The 26,837-nt window shown below is 39.0% G+C and overlaps 1 protein-coding gene across 1 annotated transcript; it reads left to right on the top strand.

Annotated features, from left to right (window-relative positions):
• Positions 1-1,060: 1,060 nt before the first annotated feature.
• On the top strand, positions 1,061-25,632 carry fbxo47 (F-box protein 47). The gene is given in 12 exon segments (NM_001127973.2): positions 1,061-1,116; positions 4,128-4,319; positions 5,461-5,631; positions 10,829-10,905; positions 12,292-12,369; positions 14,894-15,002; positions 16,249-16,425; positions 18,784-18,930; positions 20,572-20,714; positions 22,096-22,255; positions 23,340-25,124; positions 25,407-25,632. Coding segments are annotated over 10 exon segments (1,365 nt in total). The 5' UTR covers positions 1,061-1,116; positions 4,128-4,129; the 3' UTR covers positions 23,453-25,124; positions 25,407-25,632.
• Positions 25,633-26,837: the final 1,205 nt, after the last annotated feature.

A 26,837-nucleotide genomic window follows, 5' to 3' on the forward strand; every position in this document is an offset into this window, starting at 1 on the left:
ACGCACACACACTTTTTTTTTATATATATACCAACCTCTGTTCGTGACCTTGTTCCGGGTTGAATTGCCTTTCACAGCTTCTCCCATACCTGTCCTCCTTTGCGGTTCAACTAGTGAATCAGAGTGGTCATGCACAGTTCAACAATACATCCTTAGGACCCTCCATAAACCCATACAGACAGATTTGATAAGTATAAGAATTCAAAAAAATGAAAAATAATTAGGTTATGGCTCTTTGCAGAGAGACATGAGATATCCATCAGTCTCAGACTGTCAACTTGTGGAGAGTAGCAAAAGCAAGGGAGGCTGTGGAGCATATTTAAAATCATCCTTTTGTATTACAGGTATGGGATCCGTTATCCGGAAACCCATTATCCAGAAAGCTCCGAATTACGGAAAGCCTTTCTCCCATAGACTCCATTTTAATCAAATAATTCAGATTTTTAAAATTGATTTTCTTTTTCTCTGCAGTTATAAAACAGTACATATTATTTGGTCCCAACTAAGATATAATTAATCCTTGTTGGAGGCAAAACAAACCTATTGGCTTTAATTAATGTTTTATTAATTTTGTAGTATCATTAAGGTATGGGGTCCAAACTACGGAAAGATTCCTTATCCGGAATAGCCTTGGTCCCGAGTATTTTGTTTAATGGGTCCTATACCTGTACCTGTTTCTGAGGTAACATTTTACCCCCCCCCCCCCCCACACAGTTAAATAAATAAGGAAAGTTCGGGCAACTTCCCTCCACTGATTTACTTTATTGCCGGTGGGAAAGCATTTGGGGGAGACCATTAGCCTGCCTTAGCTGACAGGATAGCAGGCAGGCTAAACATAAATATTGCAGATAAAAGCATGGATATTTACAGAGCCCTCCCAACCCTGTCAGACTTTGTTCCTCATAATAAAGGATACATCTTGCATTTAGCACACTAACAAAAAAAAATGGACTTAGTTATTGTCTAAGCAAAACTCTGCTGCCTTCTCTAGTGCTTTATATCTGCAGGCCAGAGATAGCCCCGCCCCTTCCCTGTGTAAGCAGCTCCCTTCACCTCAGCTGTGTGAGGAATCAGAGGCTCCCTCCAAGTGAAGCAGGTTCTTTCTCCTGTGCAGATGTGTGTAACTGTGAGAAATGTTTATCCTACAGTGTAAATGCAAGTGTGAGTGTGCTTGAGAATAACAAACTAGCAGTTGCATTGGTGTCTGTGTGTGTGTGACAGGATTTTACAGACTGGTATAGTGCCTGTGTGAGAGAGAGAGATACTCAGCATAAAGGAAAGTATAGTTGGGGTGTTTATTTCCATTTGCTATTTAAGCACATTGGGCCTCATTTGAGATGCCCCACAAAGTAAGTGAAAGTAAATAGCTGCAGCTCCCTGGTGGGTGGGGGACATAGGCACCCCTGCCACACTTACCACACAAGGTACTATGCAGCAGCACTTTACTCCACACCAACCATTGGATTCGCCCCACTCACTTGCCCTCACTTTGTTTTCTATCTCCTCATACCTACACTTTGCTTTATCAGTTCTGTAACCATTCCCTTCTCACATTGCTGACTATATTCCCTTGCTAAGTCCCCTGGCACACTTGGCATTTTTATTTTTTGGAGTGGCAGACTAAACAGCCTGTATGTCATGGGGACACTAATACAGGTATAGGACCCATTATCCAGAATGCTCGGGACCAAGGGTATTCAGTTGCATCCAATAAGGATTAATTATATCTTAGTTGGGATCAAATACAGAGTTCTGTTTTATTATTACAGAGAAAAGGGAATCATTTAACCATGAAATATTACATTACATTAACATTTATTTATAAAGCGCCAACATATTCCGCAGCGCTGTACAATAAGTGGGTTACATACATTGGACATACAGAGTAACATATAAAGCAATCAATAACCGATACAAGAGGTGAAGAGGGCAAATAAACCCAATAGGGCTGTTCTGCCCCAATAAGGGGTAATTATCTCTTAGTTGGGATCAAGTACAGGTACTGTTTTATTATTACAGAGAAAAGGGAATCATTTAACCATGAAATAAACCCAATAGGGCTGTTCTGCCCCCAATAAGGGGTAATTATATCTTAGTTGGGATCAAGTACAGGTACTGTTTTATTATTACAGAGAAAAGGGAATCATTTAACCATGAAATAAACCCAATAGGGCTGTTCTGCCCCCAATAAGGGGTAATTATATCTTAGTTGGGATCAAGTACAGGTACTGTTTTATTATTACAGAGAAAAGGGAATCATTTAACCATTAAATAAACCCAATAGGGCTGTTCTGCCCCAATAAGGGGTAATTATCTCTTAGTTGGGATCAAGTACAGGTACTGTTTTATTATTACAGAGAAAAGGGAATCATTTAACCATGAAATAAACCCAATAGGGCTGTTCTGCCCCAATAAGGGGTAATTATCTCTTAGTTGGGATCAAGTACAGGTACTGTTTTATTATTACAGAGAAAAAGGGAATCATTTAACCATTAAATAAACCCAATAGGGCTGTTCTGCCCCCAATAAGGGGTAATTATATCTTAGTTGGGATCAAGTACAGGTACTGTTTTATTATTACAGACAAAAGGGAATCATTTAACCATTAAATAAACCCAATAGGGCTGTTCTGCCCCCAATAAGGGGTAATTATATCTTAGTTGGGATCAAGTACAGGTACTGTTTTATTCTTACAGAGAAAAAGGAAATCAGTTTAAAAAATCTGAATTATTTGATTAAAATGGAGTCTATGGGAGACAGGCTTTCCGTAATTCGGAGCTTTCTGGATAACGGGTTTCTGGATAACGGATCCCATACCTGTATTAATATTAAGCTAATATTTATACCCACTTCTCTATATTTACCCTATCACCCAGTGTTATGGGTTCAGCACTCCAGCTGCCACCGCCACCATGCTAAGGAAAGGCCCAACCACGATAATTACAATAACTTTGCTATCAGTGTGAAGATTACTGCTGCCGATTCCAATGCATGAAGATTACTGATGTCGCCCCCCTCGCCCAGCACTGTAAAGGCTGTCAATGTGCCAGTGGGGCCAAACAGTACCGGGACCCACCGGGTTTTCTACTGGTGCCCATGCCCCAGCAGGCCAGTCTGACCCTACTACCACCTTCACTTTTCAGCCTGTTTTAACCTCCTGCCTCTTCTTTCCACAGCCATGCCACTCTGGGATATTCTGCATACTGTAGTCTTATCAACTTTGCAATTGTTTTTTTTTTTTACAATAGTTTTTAAGTTTTATCATCTTCTTCTTCTGCTTCTTTCAGCTTTCAAACCGGATAATGGAATAGGATCCATTTTCCGGAAACCCACTATCCAAAAAGCTCCAAATTACGAGAAGGCCATCTCCCACAGACTTCATTTTAATCAAATAATTCCAATAGTTAGAAATTATTTCCTTTATCTATGAAATAATTAAACAGTACCTGTACTTGATCCCAGCTAAGATATAATTACCCCTTATTGGGGGCAGAACAGCCCTATTGGGTTTATTTCATGGTTAAATTATTCCCTTTTCTCTGTAATAATAAAACAGTACCTGTACTTGATCCCAACTAAGATATAATTACCCCTTATTGGGGACAGAACACAGCCCTATTGGGTTTATTTAATGATTAAATGATTCCCTTTTCTCTGTAATAATAAAACAGTACCTGTACTTGATCCCAACTAAGATATAAGTACCCCTTATTGGGGGCAGAAGAGCCCTATTGGGTTTATTTCATGGTTAAATGATTCCCTTTTCTCTGTAATAATAAAACAGTACCTGCACTTGATCCCAGCTAAGATATAAATAGTGCTTATTGGAGTCAAAACAATTTTGTTGGATTTATTTAATGTTTAAATATTTTTTTTGTAGACTTAAGGTAAGGAGATCCAAATTACTGAAAGACCCCTTATCTGGAAAACTCCAGGCCAGGAGCATTCTAGATAACACCTCCCATACCTGTATATAAAAGATATACAGTAGTTATAGTGACCACAGATCATTTTAAAGCAGTCTTTTTGTGGACTACATAGATACTAATACATATAGTGAATTTTACACATATTATTGCAAATAATACCTCTATGTTTATATAAAATGTTTTGATGATTTTTTTCAGATATGCAGTGTAAGGAAATAAAAAATATGGCAGTTCCAAGTAGCAGTTTCACCCTTATCCATAAAAAGTTCAGGTGTAGAAGGATGGCTAAACAAGTTTGTGAGGATAAAGACTTACCAGATATAAACACTTTGGGATCCTTCCAGTCAGTCCCTTTGGAGATTTTCCACATGATATTAGGATGCATGCCAGGTAAGAATTTGTCAATAGAGATCCAATATTAAAGTGATGAATAGCAATTTCTTGAAAGTTTTTATTTTAAAGATCCATCCTACATTTTTAATATGTAATTTTAAATTATTACATTGATGTTTTACTAAAAAAAAAAAGACAAACATGGTACAGGTATCGAACCCCTTATCCGGAAACCTATTATCCAGACAGTTCCGAATTACAGAAAGGCCATCTCCCATAGACTCCATTTTAATCAAATACTTCACATTTTTAAAAATGATTTCCTTTTTCACTCTAATAATAAAACAGTACCTGTACTGTATCCCAGCTAAGATATAATTACCCCTTATTGGGGCAGAACAGCCCTATTGGGTTTATTTCATGGTTAAATGATTCCCTTTTCTCTGTAATAATAAAACAGTACCTGTACTTGATCCCAACTAGGATATAATTACCCCTTATTGGGGGCAGAACAGTCCTATTGGGTTTATTTAATGGTTAAATGATTCCCTTTTCTCTGTAATAATAAAACAGTACCTGTACTGTATCCCAACTAAGATTTAATTACCTCTTATTGGGGGCAGAACAGCCCTATTGGGTTTATTTAATGGTTAAATGATTCCCTTTTCTCTGTAATAATAAAACAGTACCTGTACTTGATCCCAACTAAGATATAATTACCCCTTATTGGGGCAGAACAGCCCTATTGGGTTTATTTAATGGTTAAATGATTCCCTTTTCTCTGTAATAATAAAACAGTACCTGTACTGTATCCCAACTAAGATTTAATTACCTCTTATTGGGGGCAGAACAGCCCTATTGGGTTTATTTCATGGTTAAATGATTCCCTTTTCTCTGTAATAATAAAACAGTACCTGTACTAGATCCCAGCTAAGATCTAATGAATCCTTATTGGAGCCAAAACAGTCCTATTGCGTTTAATTACTGTTTAAATAATTTTATTAGCAGACTTAAAGTAGGAGATCTGAATTATGGAAAGGGTCCCATACCTGTATTCGGAATAAATAGTTTAAAAAACATTCATTTAGTATGTTTATGTTATTGGTTTCTTGTACTAAAGCAAATGTAAACCATCAAAACAAATTCATATATGGATTTTTGAGGATGATCTAAAATCACAAGTTTTTCTTTGTTACAGTACGTGATATTAGCATCTTCAGCATGACTTCCAGAACCATAAGCAGCCATATCACCACCTACATTTATTCACCTTCTGGGATTCTCAGGCTTCTGGTTCAGGACTTTCATAATTCCGGCCTTGAAGATGGGAGGCAAAATATCAGCATACTTGAGCACTACAAATATTTAGGTATAAATTGTGCTGATTCTGGTAAGCCGTTAAGATAAAAGGTTAGAAGCAAAATCTAAATTTTTCATCTCTCAATATGAGACGAAAAATTTGCCTCAATATATGAATATATAAGACTATATATATAAGAATTTATTACTGTAAAAGTTTTTACGTAAAGGTGTTATTTACGTAAGGTGTACATTTCTTAGAGCAAGGGCACACGGGGCAATTTTACGTTGCGTTTTTAAAAATGCAGGTACAGGTGGAAATACGCCCAAAACGAAGCCCTACTGACCTAATGGAAGATGCACTATAGCAATACCATGGGACGCTTACAAGCCGACATCCACCAGAAGACGTCATTGTTTGCATTTTTAGGTGTAACGCCAATATGCTAGCATAACTTCACAACATTTAATTCTGTGGGATTACGACGTACACTCGGCTGAAATACGCTGCATATTTTTAATATGGCGGCAAAACTCTTGCAACATGGCTTGTGCCCATACATATTTGCAGCATTGTGGTATTATGGCTTACTTTTCTTGTGTAATTATGTTACATGATGCTAGGTATCTTCCCTCGCTACATTTGGTGTGTGTTGTTTATTCCATGCTGGTGTTCTTTTGACAAAGCTGCTCTCTCGCTGTTTTTATGAAAAAGTTTTTTAACAAATTCTTAAGTTCAACGAAAGTGTTTGTGGGAGGATCTTATATCCAATCTTGTGCCTGAGCGGGAAAACCCTAATGATGAAGAGAGGAACTTAAAAGGTAATTTTTAAAATATACTGTATATATATATATATATATATATATATTGTTTTTATAGTATCTGTCTCATTTTATCTTTATTTTATATATAAGGTGAAGTATTGATGGATGATATCATTTTTACAGTCAAAGACAGACCATAAATATTATTGTTGTACTGTAGTTAATTTAAAAAGCTTGATAGACTAGAAATATATATATATATATATATATATATACAAACACAAACATATACACATGCATAGAGGGTTAAGTAATAAAAGGAAGTAACCCATAGCAACCAGTCAGCAGGTAAAATTATTGGTTACCTGTTTAAAAGCAAACATTTTATCGATTGCTATGGGTTACTGCTGCTGGGCAAATTTAGAACTGTTTACTAAATATTGGGGACAGTGTATGGATGAGTTTAATGGTATAAATTCATTTGAGATAACATATTTTTCATATTTTGTTTAAAGACATCAAGCTATTTGGAGCCAGAGCATACAATCACTGAGGAGCATTGAGACATAGGAGCTATGACTGACTATAGGAGATGGCTCCCCTACAGATAAACTCATACGTTTCAAATAATGAGAAAACAGTATTGTACCCTTAACCCAAAATCTAGTGGACAGACTACATAAACACTCTTTCTTCCACTTCTGTAGCATTTGCAGAGACATATGTAGACTTTACACAGAATATATATTGCAATGGGGAGAACCTTGCCTGAGGCGAAGTTTTACTAAGGGCAAAAAGCAACTACTGGGACTTTTTTAATAGAAATTCTTGCTTGTAGGGCAGAAAGCTTAATTGCTGTGTCTGCACTAATGATGCAGCCCCACCTTGACCCATTCAGATGTGACGCAGGCATGCATGGGTGTGGTATGGCATCGAGCATTGCCATTTCTCCAGGCAAGTGCTTTATGCATGAGCACTAATGGGCGCATCTACCCTAGTCTGTATTGCTACATATACCGCAGTGCTCGAGATTGATTGAAATATGTTGGCACTGGAAAATCAGCCTCTTGCAATGAGTTATGTTAGGACATCAGCAGTAACTTCCTGGTGGTCTCGTTATGGCCTGCCCCAAGTCACCCCAGCTCTGCATTTCCTCTGCATTATGTGTGTAGCCTACATCACATAGGTCACGCTAGCTGACTTAATTGCCTGGCATTCGTGTGTGATTTCTTATGTGAAAAACAAAAAGATTTGTAACTGTCGCTCTGCCATACACATGGCTTAGAAAAAAAGAAATTAAATTGACATGTTTGTCAGGCAGCCAATCCTGCATTACAGTGCATCCCTTCAACATCCTGACCATGTTCCACATTAATGGTGCTTATGGTGTCCTTTTTGTGCATGTGGTTTTGCTGAAGTTCTCAGAGAACCTTTGTCTTCCAAGATTTCATGGATAAATGAGGTTTAACCAACCCATTCTGAGGTCTTTCCAAACTGCTTTCACTCCTCTGAATATTGTTCACAGCTGTGTGTTTGAAGCCAAAGAAAGATCCTTGTTCTAATTTTTCTTTTTTTTTTTCCTGAGACTTCTCACGTGGCTTGTGAAAGCGTTTTTGTAAACAACATAAAAGGGAAAAGTGTAGCCTCTATTTTAGCTGTTCCAGTAATCTGTGTTTTGCAGTACAACTAAGCAATATAACTGCATGATACTTTATAATGTATAGACACACTTGGAATTTTCTAATGTGCAACCTGGCATTTGGATACAAATAATATGCTGCCATGTAATAAAAAAAAATCTGTGTTTATTTGTGAGTGAAAGTAATTGATTTATGTTACATATCTGCACATATGGCACAACTTAATGTCCCTTGTTAAAGGAACAGTAACACCAAAAAATGAAAGAGCTTTAAAGTAATAAAAATATAATGCACTGCTGCCCTGCACTGGTAAAACTGGTGTGTTTGCTACAGTAACACTACTATAATTTATATAATAAGCTGCTGTGTAGCCACGGGGGCAGCCATTCAAGCTGGAAAAAAGGAGAAAAGGCACAGGTTACATAGCAGATAACAGATAAGTTCTGTAGAATACAATAGTGTTTTATCTGTTATCTGCTATGTGCCTGTGCCTTTTCTCCTTTGAATGGCTGCCTGCATGGCTACATAGCAGCTTATTTATATAAATTATAGTAGACTTACAACTTTTACACACAACTTTTACCAGCGCAGGGCAGCAGCACATTATATTTTAGTTAATTTTATACACTTTCATTTTTTGGTGTTACTGTTCCTTTAATGCATCTTAAAAACAAAGTAAAGCTTAGCAAACATGTAGGCTACTAATGGCTGTGTGTTATGCTATAGAACTGTTGGATCTCTATGCTAGGGCTTTGGGGGGATTCAGTTGAATCTCACACTTTTCATGAAGGATTCGGCCAAATCCGAAACCCAAATTTGGATATGCAAGTTATTGCAAGAAAGGGTTAAACAGAACCGCTCTCTAAGCCCGTGGATACATTTTCAATTTCCCTGTTTGTGTGACCCAAAGTCACATATTTAATAGGGTTTGGATTTGGTTCGAATTATTAATTGAATCTGAGATTTGGTGCTTTAGCTGTATTTATTTCTAAGGACCGGTTCTCCCTTAAAACTTGTGTTGTGTAGGCAACAGCTACATATTTAATAAACACTTCAGATGCAAGGAGAGCAGCTCTGATAGATTTCAATCATTTTAACCATTTAAAATGGAAAAGTAAAGTTCCCAGAAGAAAAATTCAGAGCATGCTTACATTCAATTTTTTTTTTTTACTTTTTAACTATAGATCCCACTTTCAAACTAGCAGTGGAAGGGAATACAAATATGATGCAAACTTTGGTTGCATTTTGCTATATATTTCATGAGCAAGAATTGATTAACAACTTTGTGCTGGGGCCCCCTGCAAAAAAAGCCATCGGAAGGACCCGGAGCAGAGTAGTAAACCCCCGTCCCCCTTCCCACCCACTCCCTCTCCCTGTGCGCTGATGTGCAGGATCGGACTGGGCCACCAGGACACCAGGAAAAAACCCAGTGGGCTTGGTGGCCCAGATCCAATCTCTGTGGTTTCTCTCCTCAAACACGTGGAAGTTAAGTTTCATTTACGTACACTCGGGGGAGGGGGTTGGACGGGTGGTGCAAGCCCACTGGGGGTGCAGGGGCCCCTGAGGCAGTAGCCCCGGTGGTCCCTGCACCCCACCCAGTCTGACCCTGCTGACGCGTCTACCCAGATGAGTTTCCTTCATAAACTCCCACTCCTGCCTGCTCTCCTACCACAGAGCTGGCGGTGAGCAGAGATTTAAATGCACCATTGGAGGAAGCAGACCCCACAGTCTGGGCTCCTGGGGCCCCCCCACGACCATGGGTCTCCTTCCTCTTCTATTACTCCACTGCTGATTAATATCTCTTCCTTAAAGTAATTTTCACAAGTACTTCACTGCATTCATCGCATCTTGTAGACTGTAGAATTTCCCTTTTGACTCTAAACATGAATCTCTGCTTCCACTTTAGGTTTTAAATCCTGTTGGCCTTAAGTCAGGAAAGAAAAAGAATTGAACAAGAGCCTGGATTTGTTCCTAATTTTTATCTTTTTATAAGCTATTAGGCGCTGGAACAACAAACGCATTATAGTATCATTTGGGCAGTGTTATTTGTACATGTTTATTTCTGAATCGGGTTGATATTACCTGTGTCACGCAGATCATATCTCACTGTTGCACAGGATAAGGGAGGAGAAATGCATTGTGTTCCTGACTTTCTCCGTCTGCTTAAGTTCAGCATCAAGAAATTGCAAGGGCAGATTGTACTTAAATACAACTGCAAGTAAAACAGAGACAGTTATATTTGCTATGACCAAAGGTACTAAGGTGCATAAATATAGTCAGAAAATATTCAAATATGCTTTGATTTTAACCATCTACAATTTAAACAAATTCATGTAAAATTGAAGTGTTCTTGTGAGTAGTCTTGCTATCTAGATTATTTTGTTTTCTCGTTTTAAGCTGCTGTTTATTATGGCTGACTGGACACAGTGGGTAGATCATTTAAGTTACTGAGAAAATTCTCAAGTCTTGTGTTGTTGGTCTGCTGAGATAATTAATTTAGTGAGCAGAGAAAAGTCATCTGACATTTCTCTGATCAGTTTAAAGAGCAACTTTATTTTCAGTCTAGTATGTCCAGTCAGATGAAATTAACAGAAGGTCTTTAAATCCATTATCTTAGCAGTGTAAAAACTGGCAATATGTTGAAAGCTAGAAGAAAAAAAAATAACGCCAATTGCAGATGTTCACAGAAGAGCACTTTGAACAATTTTACATTAATTTTTTAAGGTTTTCCATTTTCTTTAAATGTAGGCTGCCTAGAAAGATTACAGTTCAAACTTTCCAACACTAGCATTTATTTCTGCAACTTAAACACTTGATCAATTCTGTCAACTGATGCTACATAATGTGTTTTTCTTTTCACAGGCTTATTGCTTAAGAGGTGCACTTTGCTGCTTTCCACTAAAAAGAGGTTGAACTACACCCACAAATTACTGTCTCAAGTAAGTAAGTTAGAACTTGTTTGAATTTTTGGTAAGAATAGTATTTTGCATACAGTTACTATAACTGTATATGCATAGGTGGAGAACAATGTAGATTTATAAAGGCTTAGAACCGAAAAAAAGACCAGCTGCTATATGTTATTATATACACTTAAAATACTATGTAGGGATGCCACTATCCCCATCTCAAAAGCTGGGTGAGGGCAGTGATATCACGGGTTAAGGCAGGGGCTCGACTCAGTGACCGGTGATTGTCTAATTGCCACGTCAATCTAAGAGCAGGGCCGTATTTAAAAGTTGAGCGCCCATAGGCCGTTTACTCAGCCTGCAGCTCCCTTTCTTGCCAGACATACGTGCCCACACATTAACACAGGCATTTGCACAAACCACGCACCAGTCGCTCTGCACCAAAACAGGATGTATTTAAGAGACAATTCAATGTAAAAATTAAGCTGGGTAAAATAGATAGACTACACAAAATAAAAAAATAAAACTAATATAGTTAGTTAGGCAAAAAAGGTAAAATATAATGGATGGAGTGGGTGGGTGTCTAACATAATAGCCAGAACTCTACTTCCTGCTTTCAGCTCTCTAACCTCGTAGGTAGTCAGTGACATGGACTTCACTCAAAGGGGATAGTGGATGTGATGGAGGCCCTGAGGCAGGAGATCTCAGTAAAGGAGATGCAAGGACCTAGACACCTTGGAGGATAATGTGATAAGAGTGCTTCTAGTTAATGACAGGGTAGCTTCCCTTTTAGGAGTGTTACATAGATCATGACAGCTAGTAAGAGTAGTTCTATGCTCCTCAAAGGAGATGGGGTGATTACCCAGGTGGTATCCACCAGACTCTAGGCATTTCATTTATTATGACCCATGGTAGTGTGTGAATGGCAACACCATGTACCATCACCCTAAGAATCACTGGTACGAAAGAGTTCTTGTGAAAGTGTATGTAAGAGAGCTAATGTTCAGTTTGAATATTTCTACTTCCATTTATTTGCCAGGGCTTAGCTGAGGAGGAGTTGCATGTAGGAGTGTTTTGCTTAGAACAGTGGCTGGTTCTTCAATGGAAAGCTTTCTATTGGTAGCATCCCCAGATAGAAATGTAACCTTCCTTGCTGCAGACAGATTATATTAAAGAAATTATGCTAATGCGTAGTCTGTGGTCCATGAAAATTACTTAGAGGTTCATATACTGTATAGCCTGTGGGCCTCCAGTAGGGCAGTTCTAATCTAAGTTATTTTTTATTACCATTTACAGCATTTATCTCAAAGGCTAACTGTCCTTGAATGTCCTATCTGCAACCATTATCTGTGCTGTTGAGAGTGAACATTTTTCATCTTTTAGTAACCAATATAACATGAACTTGCAATTTATCTGTAGGTCCCATGTTTTAAACTGGGTGGATGTGCGTCTCCGATGAAGTGCGTTGGCTTGTCTTGTTATGGACTATTTCTGCAAGTAAGTGTACCAGTTACTCCTATATGCTGCATTATTTATTATGCATTTTTCTTTTATTAGACCACTTGAAAGCAACAGCACGTGGTATTTTGAGGCTGCAACTCCACCATTATTTTTTTTGTTTTTTTTACTTTAACCCCCCCCCCCCCCGCATCACCCTTAGCTCCAGCAGGTCTTTGCTCTCTAAAATTGAGTGCAATGACCTGCAGTTGTGTTGCCTGTAATAGGCATTGCTGTATTCATAAGGGACAGGTTGGGGGAGGAATATGAGCATCCTTTTCAACACCCCCTAGTTTGCACATCATTCAGACATGCAAGCTTGGAAGCATCAAAAGGTGCAAGACACCAGGGGCACTGCTACCATGAGGCAAGTTGAGAAACTCGGCTCAGGCAGCAGCACCCCCAAAGTTACCAGGGGCGGCAAAAAGCCGCTCCTGGTAATTTAAGAGCCGAATTTCCGATTTTTAAATTGCACTCTCTACACTAGCGATGCGCCCCCCCCCGGACTCCTGGGGGGTAGCATTGGAAGGGCTGCCTTGGGTGGCTCAGGGGCCGAAAACGCCCCTGCGAGACACAGCGGGACACCCTGGACTTAATGCCTACAGCAGGTGTTAAGTACATGGCTGCATATAAGCCTATAGCATTGCACTAGAATTAACACTGGAATTAAGGAACAAAAGAACAGGTTACCTTGAAATGATTTGTTCTAAGGGTTAAGCTGTTGATGCTGACTGTATCAAGATGCAACAGGAAAATATTAGCTTATGTAGCATTGTTGATACAACCAAGTAAGTAAAATTAGAAATATGTTTATTCCTGTCTAGCACTGGTCTCATAAATAAAGTGAAGTGGCTGGTTTAACATGTATGCATCCTATTTATAAACTTATAAACTTTATACACTTCATTGCAACCCTAAAAAGATTAACCAAGTGGCAAGTTCACAGCAAAACTTTCTGCTGTCCTATCACAGTCGGCAAGTGGGTCTGACTTAGCTGGCTTCTGCTTCATGATTTCAGTCAGCTAGTAGCGCAGGGAATACAAATAGCCAGGCAAATAATGCTTTTAGTAGCAATAAGGTTTTACAAATAACCTTAAACCATATCAACATTTTAAACGAAAGTATAACTGAATGCAGTTTTTGTAAACATTACAATTTTGTTTTTGTCACCTTTAAAAGCTTCCATAGCTAAAGGGCAGACAGCTCAAAAGTTCTGCATCAAACATCCTGGTAAAAAAAAGTGGACCAAAACAAAACAAAATCTGTTAATAATTTCCCTTTGTGCAAATACATCTGATATTCTTTAAAGACCTGATTTAGCTCCATTTATTTCTTTTTTTTCGTTCTAATGTATACAACTCGTTGTTTTATTTGTTAAACCAGGGGAAATTGCAAAAACAAATTTTTAGATAACTTTTTTGGCATAACATCACACCAAACTGGCATCCGAAAATCTATTGTCTGCTGCCACATAGTGGAGATGTAGGAAATAACCACACAATTAGTGAACTGTAACACGATTTGTGTTTAATTTTTTTCTGTCAAATAAGTTCCAATTTTGCTGAAGCAATAATAGGCTTTGAATTAAAAAAAAAATATCTCCAGATGTTAGTGTCATTTCAGGGAATATTGCTAGCTAAACTTATCAAATACAGAATAAACCATTGTTGTCTGCTGTGTTTGCTTGTGTGCAAAGTGATTATAAAGTGACCCTGAAACAATTCACACCTTTTTGATGCTATTTGCATGTTACCTGTATGTTGCCTATATATTGCTTTTGTTGTGGTGTCTGTCTTTTAGGGCTGTGACAGACGGGGAAATTAGTCGCCGAGCGTCAACCAGCTAGAATGTAAATCGCCGGTGGGATGGCATACGCAGTGCCGAAATCGCCAAAGTTTCCTCTCAAGGCAACTTCGGCGATTTCGGGAAATCACGGCGCTGCGTATGCCATCCCACTGGTGATTTACATTCTAGCCAGTGGGATGGCATATCGGGGAGATTAGTTGCCCGTGACAAGGGAAATTTGTTGCACAGTGACTAATCTCCCCGTCTGTCATAGCCCTTAAAGAAGAACTAAACCCTAACAATGAATATGGTTAGAAATGCCACATGTGTATATATATATGTATACTGAACCAACCTAAAGGTTCCGCATTGCAATAGCAATAATGATCTAGGCCTTTAAAGTTGTCAGAGGTGGCTTTTTGTTGTCCCTGGCCACCTGAGATGTCTGGATGTCTGCCATTAACCAAAAGCTTGTGTTATTGCTGTGTTCTTTTCAACTTAGAATAAGTTTTTTTTTTTTGGCTCATCATGTATGTCCATGTTGCTTTTTGCTGACATCTTTTGTTTATCTGTGAGCTGAGGCGATCTCTGCCTGATATGGCTACCCATTACCCATCTGACAGGCCAATTTAAGCCCACAGGCCAATGATTAAATAATACTGTCGGCCTCAAATAAACCGGTAACAACTTACACCTTTTCTACCATTTGCTTTTGTTTTTTCCTTTGTCGGGACTTCAGGTTCTCACCGCAGGCTGGGATGAGATGGAGTGTCACAGAGTATACAACACTATCTGCAATGTGACTAACTTGCCTCGAAAAGTACAGAGCCTAGTGAGCGGCACCCCAGGTAAAACATATTTAATAGATAGAGGAGATTTTATTTATTCTACCTACTATCTACTTATTATTTTAATTTAAAATGTTGTGAAGCACTTATGGAAACTTGTTTTGTTTTCCCTGAACCTGACCAACTCTACCCCTGTAATCAGGGTAATTTTTCTAAAAGGAAATAATGAGCTAATGTTAATATTGGAGGTATACTTTCCCTTTTAAGGTTTTAATATTACCTAAAACAAAGAGCTAACACAATGGCTCCTGTTTGTTTTTCACCGCTGTGTTGTATTGCATTTGTATGCTTCATAAATAACAATTATGTTTTAAAGGCATCATTTTTCTGGAGGTCTTAATTTCTATATGTCACATTGGATGAGACTGGAAACGCATGTGCTTCTTAACCACACATTTTTGTTAACAAATGCATATATATCTGAAACAAATTTCCAGTAACTACCAATGTTTACAGTAGTGAAAGGGTGAGGGCCCTGCACAAATAAATTGCAGATGTGGGATTCAAAATAGACCCTGGCATTTCAAGTACACAGAGGCCCAAACAGCCCCCAGCTGCCCAATAAATAGTGACTGTCTATGGCATCTTACAGCAGCCCCCGTAGCATTTGCTGGAATCAACAGCCATTCCTGTCCCGCAGATGTGTAACAGTAAATAAAGATATAAAATGTTAGGAAAAAACTGAAAATATTTGCAACCGTAGCTATGGGTGTTTTAAGGCCCATAGCGCCCTGGCATTATGATTGTCTGTGGTGGTGGAGGAAAACAGTAACAGGAAGAAAATGCCCCTGTCCACCTATCATTGCCTGCAATGTTGTTAAATGGAAAATGCCATAGTTGATACACATGGAGCAGTAACAGGAACCTTCACGAACAACGATCAAGAATTTTTACATGGAGGCTCCATACACAAGCTGATAAAAGATGCCAATATGGCCCCTTTAGACCAGGTTGGTAGGTAATTGATCTGCAAATGGGGCCTTCTGACAGGCTGCCTATCCAATATCAGGCTGAAAATCACTCGCAAACCGCAGACATTAGCAGTCCTTACATGGCTCTAATGAGAATCAGAGGACCTTTTCTAAAATATATTTTGCCCTCCTCGACTACCAGCATAAGGGCTTAAATGTGGGGAATGGGGATGACCCATCCCATTTCATTTATATAATTTGAATCTTTGACAGCACAGAATGTAGATCTGTTTTGTTGTGACCCATTGTTCATCTTTTCCTTCTGAAAATCACAGGGTCTTCCTGCAAACAAGAGCTGTACGTGAGGTTGTTTTGCCGCAATGTGCTGCTGGATCACTGGGTTCGTTGCAAAGACACAGTATTTTGGCTTACGCGGCTTCTGAAACCATGGCCTCTGGTACACCAGGCCCGATTGCTGTACATTCTATTTGGTCCAGTTTCTACCACAGATGGTGAGCTTATAGTAATTACTGGCCTAACATTGGACCAAACAGAAATATATACAATGGTCCATCATTCCTCATTTATTTGTAAATAGGTCCTCTATGCACAACTGAAGTTGACAAATAATAAATAACATCAGTATCTTTTAGCTTGAAAATAGTTATTGGCATGTTCATTTCCGAGGATTCTATGTCCTCCAAACTTCATAAACACTTTTAAATTCGACCAAATAAAGGAAGGTCTAAACAATTTTAGCTGCTTCTAAATAAGCTTTTCCTCCTTTTTTTCTCAAATATTAAATTTTCATTGGAATTTTTGTGCGCTTAGAAACGAAAACCCTGAAAACCTTCACAAACCACAAATAAAATTAAGATTGTTAAAATTTGCCAAGGCTAGCTCCCATTGACTTCTACAGGACCTCGGCAGCTTTTACACGGCATGGTTTTGTCTTTTGTTTTCATGGTTGTTTCTCTTAATAAATTACACATTTTTCAAGTTTTTGTGTAATTAGTATAATCCACAATTTTTAATGCTAAAATCCACGATTAGTAAAAATTAAAGAAATACAAATACATTGTAAATGTGATCGTGTCATGCAAACTAGGAGACTCTTGGTTCCTAAGTCGCACCCTGGTTTTTCTTCTTTGTATCATTGAGGATGGCCAAAAAAAAAGCTGTGTTGTTTCTTGTAACTAGAAAGTCCACTCTATCAGCACAGCATCCTAACTAATGCCTTTTGTGCACTGAGATAAATACGGAAGAACAACTTTCTTCTGATAATCTCAAAGCAGAGAACAAGAGGCAGCAGTGGGTTAAGGATGATTGCCCCCAGAAGATTAGTTGCCCATGGTTAATCTTGGCTATGACAGGCCACAGGGTGGATTAACCATTAGGCATAATCTCCCTGTGGGTCATCACCCTAAAGGACCCCATACACGGGCCGATAGTAGATGCCGATATTGGTCCCTTGGACCGATTCGGCAGCTAATTGGCCCGTGTATGGGCACTCCCGACGGGCCTGCCCGACTGATATCTGGCCTGAAATTGGCCAGATCTCGATCAGGCAGGTTAGAAAATCTAGTCGGATTGGGGACCGCATTTGCTCGTTGATGCGGTCCCCGGACCGACTTTGCCTATGCCCGTCGTTATAACGATCGAATTACCCTGGATTCTCCTGATATCGTCCACCCGTAGGTGGGGATATCGGGAGAAGATCCGCTCGCTTGGCGATCTGCCAGTGTATGGGGACCTTTAGTTTCACAAATCCCTAATAATCATGACTGAAATGAGATCAGTATACAAAGCTCCTCTGCCTCCCTCTCCCCTGTTAGTAAAGTAAAAGAGAATGTATTACCTGAAGGCGCTCTTTGAAAGAACCAATGCAGTTAAAAACTCCAACATAGCCTGTCATGGCTTACCATAGCAATTAAGGGAATTGGACTGAGAATGGTCTCTTTAGAAGCACCTCAGTGATCCACAACCCACTGCGCCAAGCATGTCATTATTTAGGGATTATAATGGTCACTTACCAGAGTCACCACTTCCCTGCTGCTTCTGTTTTTCACCTGCTCAACACACATTTGTGAGCAGTACTAAAATAATGTACAGTATAAACTTTTTAGTCGCTGCTGCATTGTGAACCTGAATTGGGACTTTTAACCCATAAATATGGGAATTAGGATTTGCAATGGTAGAAAACAAGCAAGTTAACATTTAGCACTTCCCCTTAGCCTGGGGTGCAGAGATCACCCCTTCAGACTTGACCACCCAATAGACTGTTGCCTAAAACCTTAAATATGAATTTAAGGTGTCGTTTAAGCAAATTAATAACAAAACTGTATAAAAATGTCCCTTAGTTTAGGGTTTACTGAGTATCCAGAACCCAACTTCTGGCAGAAGGCTGCTCTTACAGCACTCCACTACTCATCAGAGGTTGACGGAGGGGTAGCTGATGAAGGGCGTTATGAGAGCTGAGAAAAGAGCAGTTGATAGCAGGTACTTCACGATTCAGGCAGAGGTCACACCAAGAAATCAACAAACGTCCAAGCAAGGTATCAAAGGAAAGTTCCAGAAGCAGGATTATAGTCAATCCACTGCTGTGGAAACTGTCAACTCCAACTGTCCACTCTGGCAACCCAGAGTGGACAGTTTTCACAGCAGTGTAACCTGTTAGGTAGTGGACCCCAGATTGAAAATAGACCCAAATATTGTCTGAGCACACCTATATTAGTATGAAAAAAAAGTTTAATTTTTTAACATAAGGAACTGTTCTCAGGAGAACCTCTTCAAATGTGTGAATTAATAAAATTGTCACTTACGTAACCATAACCTTACTCTACCTGATTCATTATCTGAACCCTCTGTAGGATATATTTTATGGAAAAACATGACACAGAGTGTGGTCGATGAAAAGAGTTTGGAAGGACTTGCTACTACTATTAAGTTGCTTTATGAAACAGATGTGAAGGGTTGGACTGCAGACGATGTTATCAGTCTGGTAGAGGAGCTAACAGGTAAAATTACGTTTACATTGGGGTACAGGCCATACAGTGGGCCGATTGTCAGTCTACAATAGACAAATGTCAGTTTTGTATCTCTGATGTTAAGGAATTTGAAAATGAAACAAGAGACATTAGTAACTAGTAACAAAACTGTTAATGTGCAGAGATAACTTGTTCTAAAGGTCCCCATACAGGGGCCAATAGTAGCTGCCGATATCGGTCCCTTGGACAGATTCGGCAGCTTATTGGCCCGTGTAGGGGCAGAAACGAGGGGCCTGCACAACTGATATCTGGCCTGAAATTGGGCAGATATCAATCGGCCAGGTTAGAAAATTCAGTCGGATCGGGGACCACATCGGCTCGTTGATGCGGTCCCCAAACCAGTGACTGCCCCATTGCCACCAACATAATTCGATCGTTTGGCCCTGGGGCCAATCAAATTATTTTTTTTTACCTAAACGCTCCCCGATATCGCCCACCCGTAGGTGGGGATATCGGGTGATCTGCCCGTGTATGAGGACCTTAAAACAATGAAGCCAATGCTATATATTGGATTGGATTGGAACTATGTGCTTGGAGCAGCCGGCTTTGTGTGATATATCAATATGAGCAGCACATACTCTGTAAATGTATTACAGGTATGGGATCTGTTATCTGGACACCCGTTATTCAGAAAGCTCCGAATTACGGAAAGCCCGTCTCCCATAGACTCCATTTTAATCAAATAATTCAGATTTTTAAAATTGATTTCCCTTTTCTCTGTAATAATAAAACAGTACCTGTACTTGATCCCAACTAAGATATAATTACCCCTTATTGGGGGCAGAACAGTCCTATTGGGTTTATTTAATGGTTAAATGATTCCCTTTTCTCTGTAATAATAAAACAGTACCTGTACTTGATCCCAACTAAGATATAATTACCCCTTATTGGGGGCAGAACAGCCCTATTGGGTTTATTTAATGGTTAAATGATTCCCTTTTCTCTGTAATAATAAAACAGTACCTGTACTTGATCCCAACTAAGATATAATTACCCCTTATTGGGGCAGAACAGCCCTATTGGGTTTATTTAATGGTTAAATGATTCCCTTTTCTCTGTAATAATAAAACAGTACCTGTACTTGATCCCAACTAAAATATAATTATTCCTTATTGGCAATAAAACAATCCTATTGAGTTTAATTAATGTTTTATTGATTTTTTAGTAGACCTAAGGTATGAAGATCCAAATTACGGAAAGACCCCTTATCTGGAAAACCCTTAGTCCCGAGCATTCCGGATAATAGGTCCTATACCTGTACTTGTTATGTCATACTTTTATTTTTGTGCATTAAAGGGCATAAGATACAAATTTGTTCTTTATTAGTACAAGATCTATCATCCAGTGCCATTGGGGCAGTGATGATTAAGTCCTGAATTTTTCTAAACCTAATTCCTCTTCATACTAAATAATATATGGACTTTGTTGGCATCTCTGTAGCTATTGGTATATAGTGGAGATTATGATGAGACCGTTGTTTATGTGAGCTGCTGGATGAACCATAGCCATTGCCTTTTAATTACTTCTAATGCTGTATATAGTATGGCAAAATATTTTAGACAGAACATGAGCTACATTACCACATTTTCTAATGAACTTTCTCAATGATAGTTGTACCCAATGAATGGCTTCTGGAGAACAATGCCCGATTTCTCATCCTCACTGGGAATAGCATTTGCTTCAGCATGCTGGCTAGAAAAGCAGTTAAAGGAAGAAGAATGGATTTAGCCAGAGTGATGGTCTTTCTTGCCTTGGTAAGACTATAGAATATCTAGTTTACTACAAATATTATTTATTCTTTTCAACTTTGTTTTCATATCTACTTATATATAATAGGATGTCTTCAATTTATAATTTGGTCTCGCCAAAAAGCTTGTTTTATAAAAACGTACACTGAACTCTATGATCTGTATATGGTCGTGGAACTCCTCAGTGACTAATAATATCCTTATAGTTTACAACAGGGGTACATTATTGCCTATATATTTAGGCAGGATTTTTGCCTTTCTGATTGAATGTAAATCTATTCTAGTCCAATGTAGAACATCTTAACCCCAGTAATATAGTAATAGACAAATCAGGGATTGTAACCCAGCAAGGTCATTGACAGTGATACCTGCAGAGGCATGGTCCAGTAAGTTATTAAAGGGGAACTCTGGCTTCTAAACCAAAATGTGTTAAAGAGCCCCACACAATACAGAATTTGAAACCCATAATATCCCTATCACTGCAATTTGTTCCTTACAAATTATGAATAAATACCACTTTTATATGATGAAATCCAGCTGCAAAACAGTTCTTCTCAATCATTTGAAATCCTGGCAGGGGAGGAGGGGCTAAAACATTGATGTTACAAGACAGCATGCAGGAACTAGTTAATAACTGCTCCAAACCAGATTATTACATTAAAATCATGAAAAGGCTGCATATTTTTTAACTGATGTATATTGCAAAGTTGCTTAAAATTCTGATTACTTTTTAAAAAGCTTATGTTTTGTTTCGCTGGAGTTCCCCTTTAAGTAGATTTAAACAACTGATGCTGGATCACTTGCCTTTAGACTCATAACTGAGTTGGTCTGTTAGTCTTTTAAGGGCAATACTAGCATTTTTAGGACCACATTCCGCTAAATGGAAGCTTGGAATAAGGTCTGTTTTTATCAGAAACTACCTGGTCTAGGAACAGGGAGATGTACTGGTTGCCGCTCCTCTAGTTTGGGCCCCAGGAGGCAACATGGTTTGGACCTGGCAGGTTATGTCATTGACTTTTCCTCCTATTCATTTTTCCTGGCTGACACCATATAATAGTGGAAATAACTCAATTAAGGGCTATTTAAACTTGCCTCTTTCTATTCCCTCTGATGGATCATTTAAGCTCTTTTGCTGAGACCAAACCTTCTGAGTTATGGCCTGTTATTTAGATTTCCGCTTGCTTGCCACAAGCCCTGACCTTATGCCTGAACTGGCACTTTGTTTTCTGCCTGCTCCTTGTATACGTTTTGGCTGAGGTCAGTGTTGTTCAGTTTTTCATTATTATTTAGTTAGTGCGCTCTACAGATCGTTTTACCCATGGTATCGGGTTGGGATGGTGCTAAACATCTTAAGCTTCATGTCTTCTCTTTATATTGTGTGTTGCAGGTATGTCAGAAAGATTTATACTGCATGGAGTGGGCAGTAAACATGATGCGAAGGGTTTCTAAGTTCTTTTGCACAAACGAAGAAAGGAAATGTTTTCTGGGGCACGTAGAGATGTCTTTTGCCTGTACTGTCACAGACATGCTGCAGTCTGTCCTCGTCGGTAAGCTTTTCATACCCTCTTACACTTTGTACATACAAAAATGTAATGAAAAATGCCGTTACAGTAGATGCACGTTGCTTTACTTACATATTGTTAGGAGGCAATAGGTGAATGGCCCTGCTTACAAGAGCTTACAATCTAAAAGTGAGAGGAAGGCAGACATAAGATAGAGGCGATTGTTGTGGTTGTAGAGGTCCTGTAAGTGAAGATACTAGTGGAATGGGTAAACCGATAATGTGTGTGTTAATGTTAGTGTGCATAGGAGAACAGTAAGGGCGCTGGTACACAGGGAGATTAGTCGCCCATGATAAATCTTTGCTACCATGTCCGACTAATCTCCCTGAAATGCGAATTGCCGGTGAGATGGCTTACGTGTCGCTTTGGTTTTCTGAAGTTGCATCAAGAGGAAACTTTGGATACCAAGTATCGAAGTGATGCGCATGCCATTTCATCAGCGATTCACGTTGTTGCCTGTGGAAAGGCCTTTTTGGGGAGATTAGTTGCCTGAGGTAGCAAAGATTTATCACAGGCGACTAATTTCTCAATGTGCCAGTGCCCCAGGAGGGTTAGAAAGGTGGCTATTTACTGGGACCTCAGGTCATAGTCTCGAATAAAAAAGTGGGTTTTAAGTGAACCAAAAATCGGGCAGATGTTGATTGGGCAGGTTTGATTTTTCTGTCCCATTGAGGACCACATTGGCTCACTGATGCAGTCCTCATTCTGACTTTTCACAAACCCTTCATTGTAATGTGATCATTTGGCCCTATCGCATTAGCATCGGCCACCCAATGTGAGCATATTGGGGTAAAGATTTGCTCTTTTGGCGACCTCACCAAACGAGCAAATCTTACCGTGTATGGCCACCTTAAGCTACATGAATCCCATTGGGTTTATTAAATATTTCAATCATTTTTGTCAGGCTTAAGTTACAGTGACCAAAATAAAGTAAAGATCCCGTATCTGAAAACCTCCAGTTCCCAAGCATTATGGATCTTTTACCAGTATTAGGTTCTCACAGAAAAATAATGATTGAAAATGTTGCAGTGACAGAGCAGTGTTTGCTATAACTATGCTTCTCTTACAGCAGAAGAACGTGATGAAGAGGACGTAAATTTCAGGAACCTTTTCCATCTTTTGAAAGCACAGGCAAATTTCCACAAAGAGATCCTGTACCTGACACTTACCCCTTCTGTCTGACAGAAAAAGAACCAGAAACTGCAGAGTTTGGGTCTGTTGTGTCTTTATATAATCATTCCCAAATTATGGTTGTCTTTCCAGTGCCTTCCATTGCAGAAATGCAAACAGCTGGTTCATAGATATTTTGGAGGGATTGTTGAGCTATAGACAAGACTGAAGCCATGCCTAAGTTACATTTTAGGTGACTTAATCATTCTCTGATTCTATAGCACTAATTAATATTGGTTGTAGCACTGGTTTGCACTAAAGACTAAACTGGTTTGAATTTAAAATGTTCTTTGTCTTATAACATTGTAGCGATTAGAAGAAATGTTAAAAGCAGCATAGTTGTATAAAAAGATGCCATTTCAAGCCTAGAGCTATGATCAATCTCCATTGTGTTCCTCACCTGTACCTGCTGCACTAGAACCACAGCACCTTGCCTGAGAAATAAATAGGCTGACACTCAAACAGGCCTGACAGACATTTAAGGAGCATCTCAAGGGTAATGCAATTCAACCAACCAACAAGGTATGCAGCGGGTCTAGGAACTCATACGGATCAAACCACTGTTTGCTGTTATACTACATCTGGTACAGACTTTGTAGCTTTCAGTACTTTGATCAGCTGTAGACAACATCACCGCAGCACTGGAGGGGGCCAATTGTTAGGCTTCCCCTAGTGATTGCAATCACTTACCTGATGCTCCTGTTAGGAGGAACCTGCACCGGCCTGGGGTTCATGCGACCAAGCGATTGTAAGTGATTACAATAACTGGGGGGTTCCTAACATTTTGGCACCCCCAGTGATTAGACCTTCCCATTCTGTGTGTTTGCAGCAAAAATAGGTGATAACACCTCTGTGGGTTCGATACCAAAGGATGTTCTTATTAGCTATATTCTCCTTATTAGCTATATTCTTCTTATTAGCTATATTCTTCTTATTAGCTATATTCTCCTTATTATCTATATTCTTATTAGCTATATTCTTCTTATTAGCTATATTCTCCTTATTATCTATATTCTTATTAGCTATATTCTCCTTATTAGCTATATTCTCATAATTAGCTATATTCTCATTATTAGCTATATTCTCATTATTAGCTATATTCTTCTCATTGGCTATATTTTTCTTATTAGCTATATTCTCCTTATTAGCTATATTCCCAAAACTACTGATATACAAATTGATCTGGGAGCAAAACTTGTTGGCATTGTCCAAATGTAACTGCCCTTCAATGTGAACACAAACTTATAACTTTTTGTTGTGATATACTGATGGCCATATTTATAGTGGAGGAGTTAATGCAGTCTGATTGACATTGTTTTTAACATCACTGCTTATTAACTTTGTTTTATTGCATATAATAGGGTTTACTTACTAATGTCTGCACTGGTTCTAAGTGCAAAAAAATAGGCAAAATGTATCATATTTTACCCTCAATGCAACATTCCAGTATATCTGCACCTCCTGAAAACCTGCCTGATACAGAATAAACTGCACACAGTTGTGCTAGACTCTCCTGATTACATTGTTAGCTTTTGTTGCCTTGTATATGGGTTATGTCCTAAATTAAATTTGACGTAGGACATTTGTTTATTGACTGGGCCATGAAGAAAAATCCAGTAAGCTAAGAACAACATTGCAATGTATTTGCTGACCACTGTCAAATGAACTGGATGGGGCCCCTAAGGGCTCTGGCACACGGGGGAGATTAGTCGCCCGCGATAAAACTCCCTGTTCGCGGGCGACTAATCTCCCCGAGTTGCCTACCCCTGCCATCCCACCGGCGAACATGTAAGTCGCCGGCGGGATGGCAGACGCGGCGGCGCGATTTCGCGCAAATCGCCGAATCGCGAGACTTACATGTTTGCCGGTGGGATGGCAGGGGTAGGCAACTCGGGGAGATTAGTCGCCCGCGAACAGGGAGTTTTATCGCGGGCGACTAATCTCCCCCGTGTGCCAGAGCCCTAAGGGTCCAGTGAATTGCCCAAGAGCTGAACTTTCAGATCTGGCCAATAAGGTAGCTATATGGCCACACAAAGGAGTCTTGAGATGCGTGCTTAGCTTGACCATGGCGGCAAACTGCATGATATTAAATACACTGTTTAACACCTAAGGCCACCATAGTTTCCACTTATGATTTAAGTTACATGTGTTGCAAAGAGTTTTCTCCATCTGTGATTTTTTGCATGGAAATAAAAAAAAAAACACTTTATGACTGAACATATCTGTAGACCTGTCTGTCCAACATCTCATTCTCAGCCCAATGGTAATAATATGAATTTGCTCCTCCTTTTGCTGCTATAACAGCTTCTACTTTCCTGAAAAAAGCTCGATTAGCTTCCATTCAAAGGCAGAAAATAATGATATTTCAGGTCCTAGCCTCCCCAAAAGGGCGAAATGCCATAAAATTATATGCTCTCCCATGGAAAGCCATGTATTTCAAGCCTCCCCAAGCATGAATTTCACCTTTCTCCCCAATACTGATACTGGTAAAAGAGCACAGGTATAGGACCTGTTATGCAGAATGCTTAGGACCTGGGGTTTTCCCAGATAAGGGATATTTCCATAATTTGGATCTCCATACCTTAAATCTGCTAAAAATCATTTAAACATGAAATAAACCCAATAGGCTTATTCTACCCCCAATAAGGGATAATTATATCTTAGTTGGGATCAAGTACAGGTACTGTTTTATTATTACAGAGAAAAGGGAATCATTTAACCATTAAATAAACCCAATAGGGCTGTTCTGCCCCAATAAGGGGTAATTATATCTTAGTTGGGATCAAGTACAGGTACTATTTTATTATAACAGAGAAAAGGGAATCATTTAACCATTAAATAAACCCAATAGGGCTGTTCTGCCCCCAATAAGGGGTAATTATATCTTAGTTGGGATCAAGTACAGGTACTATTTTATTATAACAGAGAAAAGGGAATCATTTAACCATTAAATAAACCCAATAGGGCTGTTCTGCCCCAATAAGGGGTAATTATGTCTTAGTTGGGATCAAGTACAGGTACTGTTTTATTATTACAGAGAAAAGGGAATCATTTAACCATTAAATAAACCCAATAGGGCTGTTCTGCCCCCAATAAGGGGTAATTATATCTTAGTTGGGATCAAGTACAGGTACTGTTTTATTATTACAGAGAAAAGGGAATCATTTAACCATTAAATAAACCCAATAGGGCTGTTCTGCCCCCAATAAGGGGTAATTATATCTTAGTTGGGATCAAGTACAGGTACTATTTTATTATAACAGAGAAAAGGGAATCATTTAACCATTAAATAAACCCAATAGGGCTGTTCTGCCCCAATAAGGGGTAATTATGTCTTAGTTGGGATCAAGTACAGGTACTGTTTTATTATTACAGAGGAAAAGTAAATAATTTTTAC

The sequence above is a fragment of the Xenopus tropicalis genome, chromosome 10 (assembly GCF_000004195.4).
Source record: "Xenopus tropicalis strain Nigerian chromosome 10, UCB_Xtro_10.0, whole genome shotgun sequence".
NCBI lineage: Eukaryota > Metazoa > Chordata > Amphibia > Anura > Pipidae > Xenopus > Xenopus tropicalis.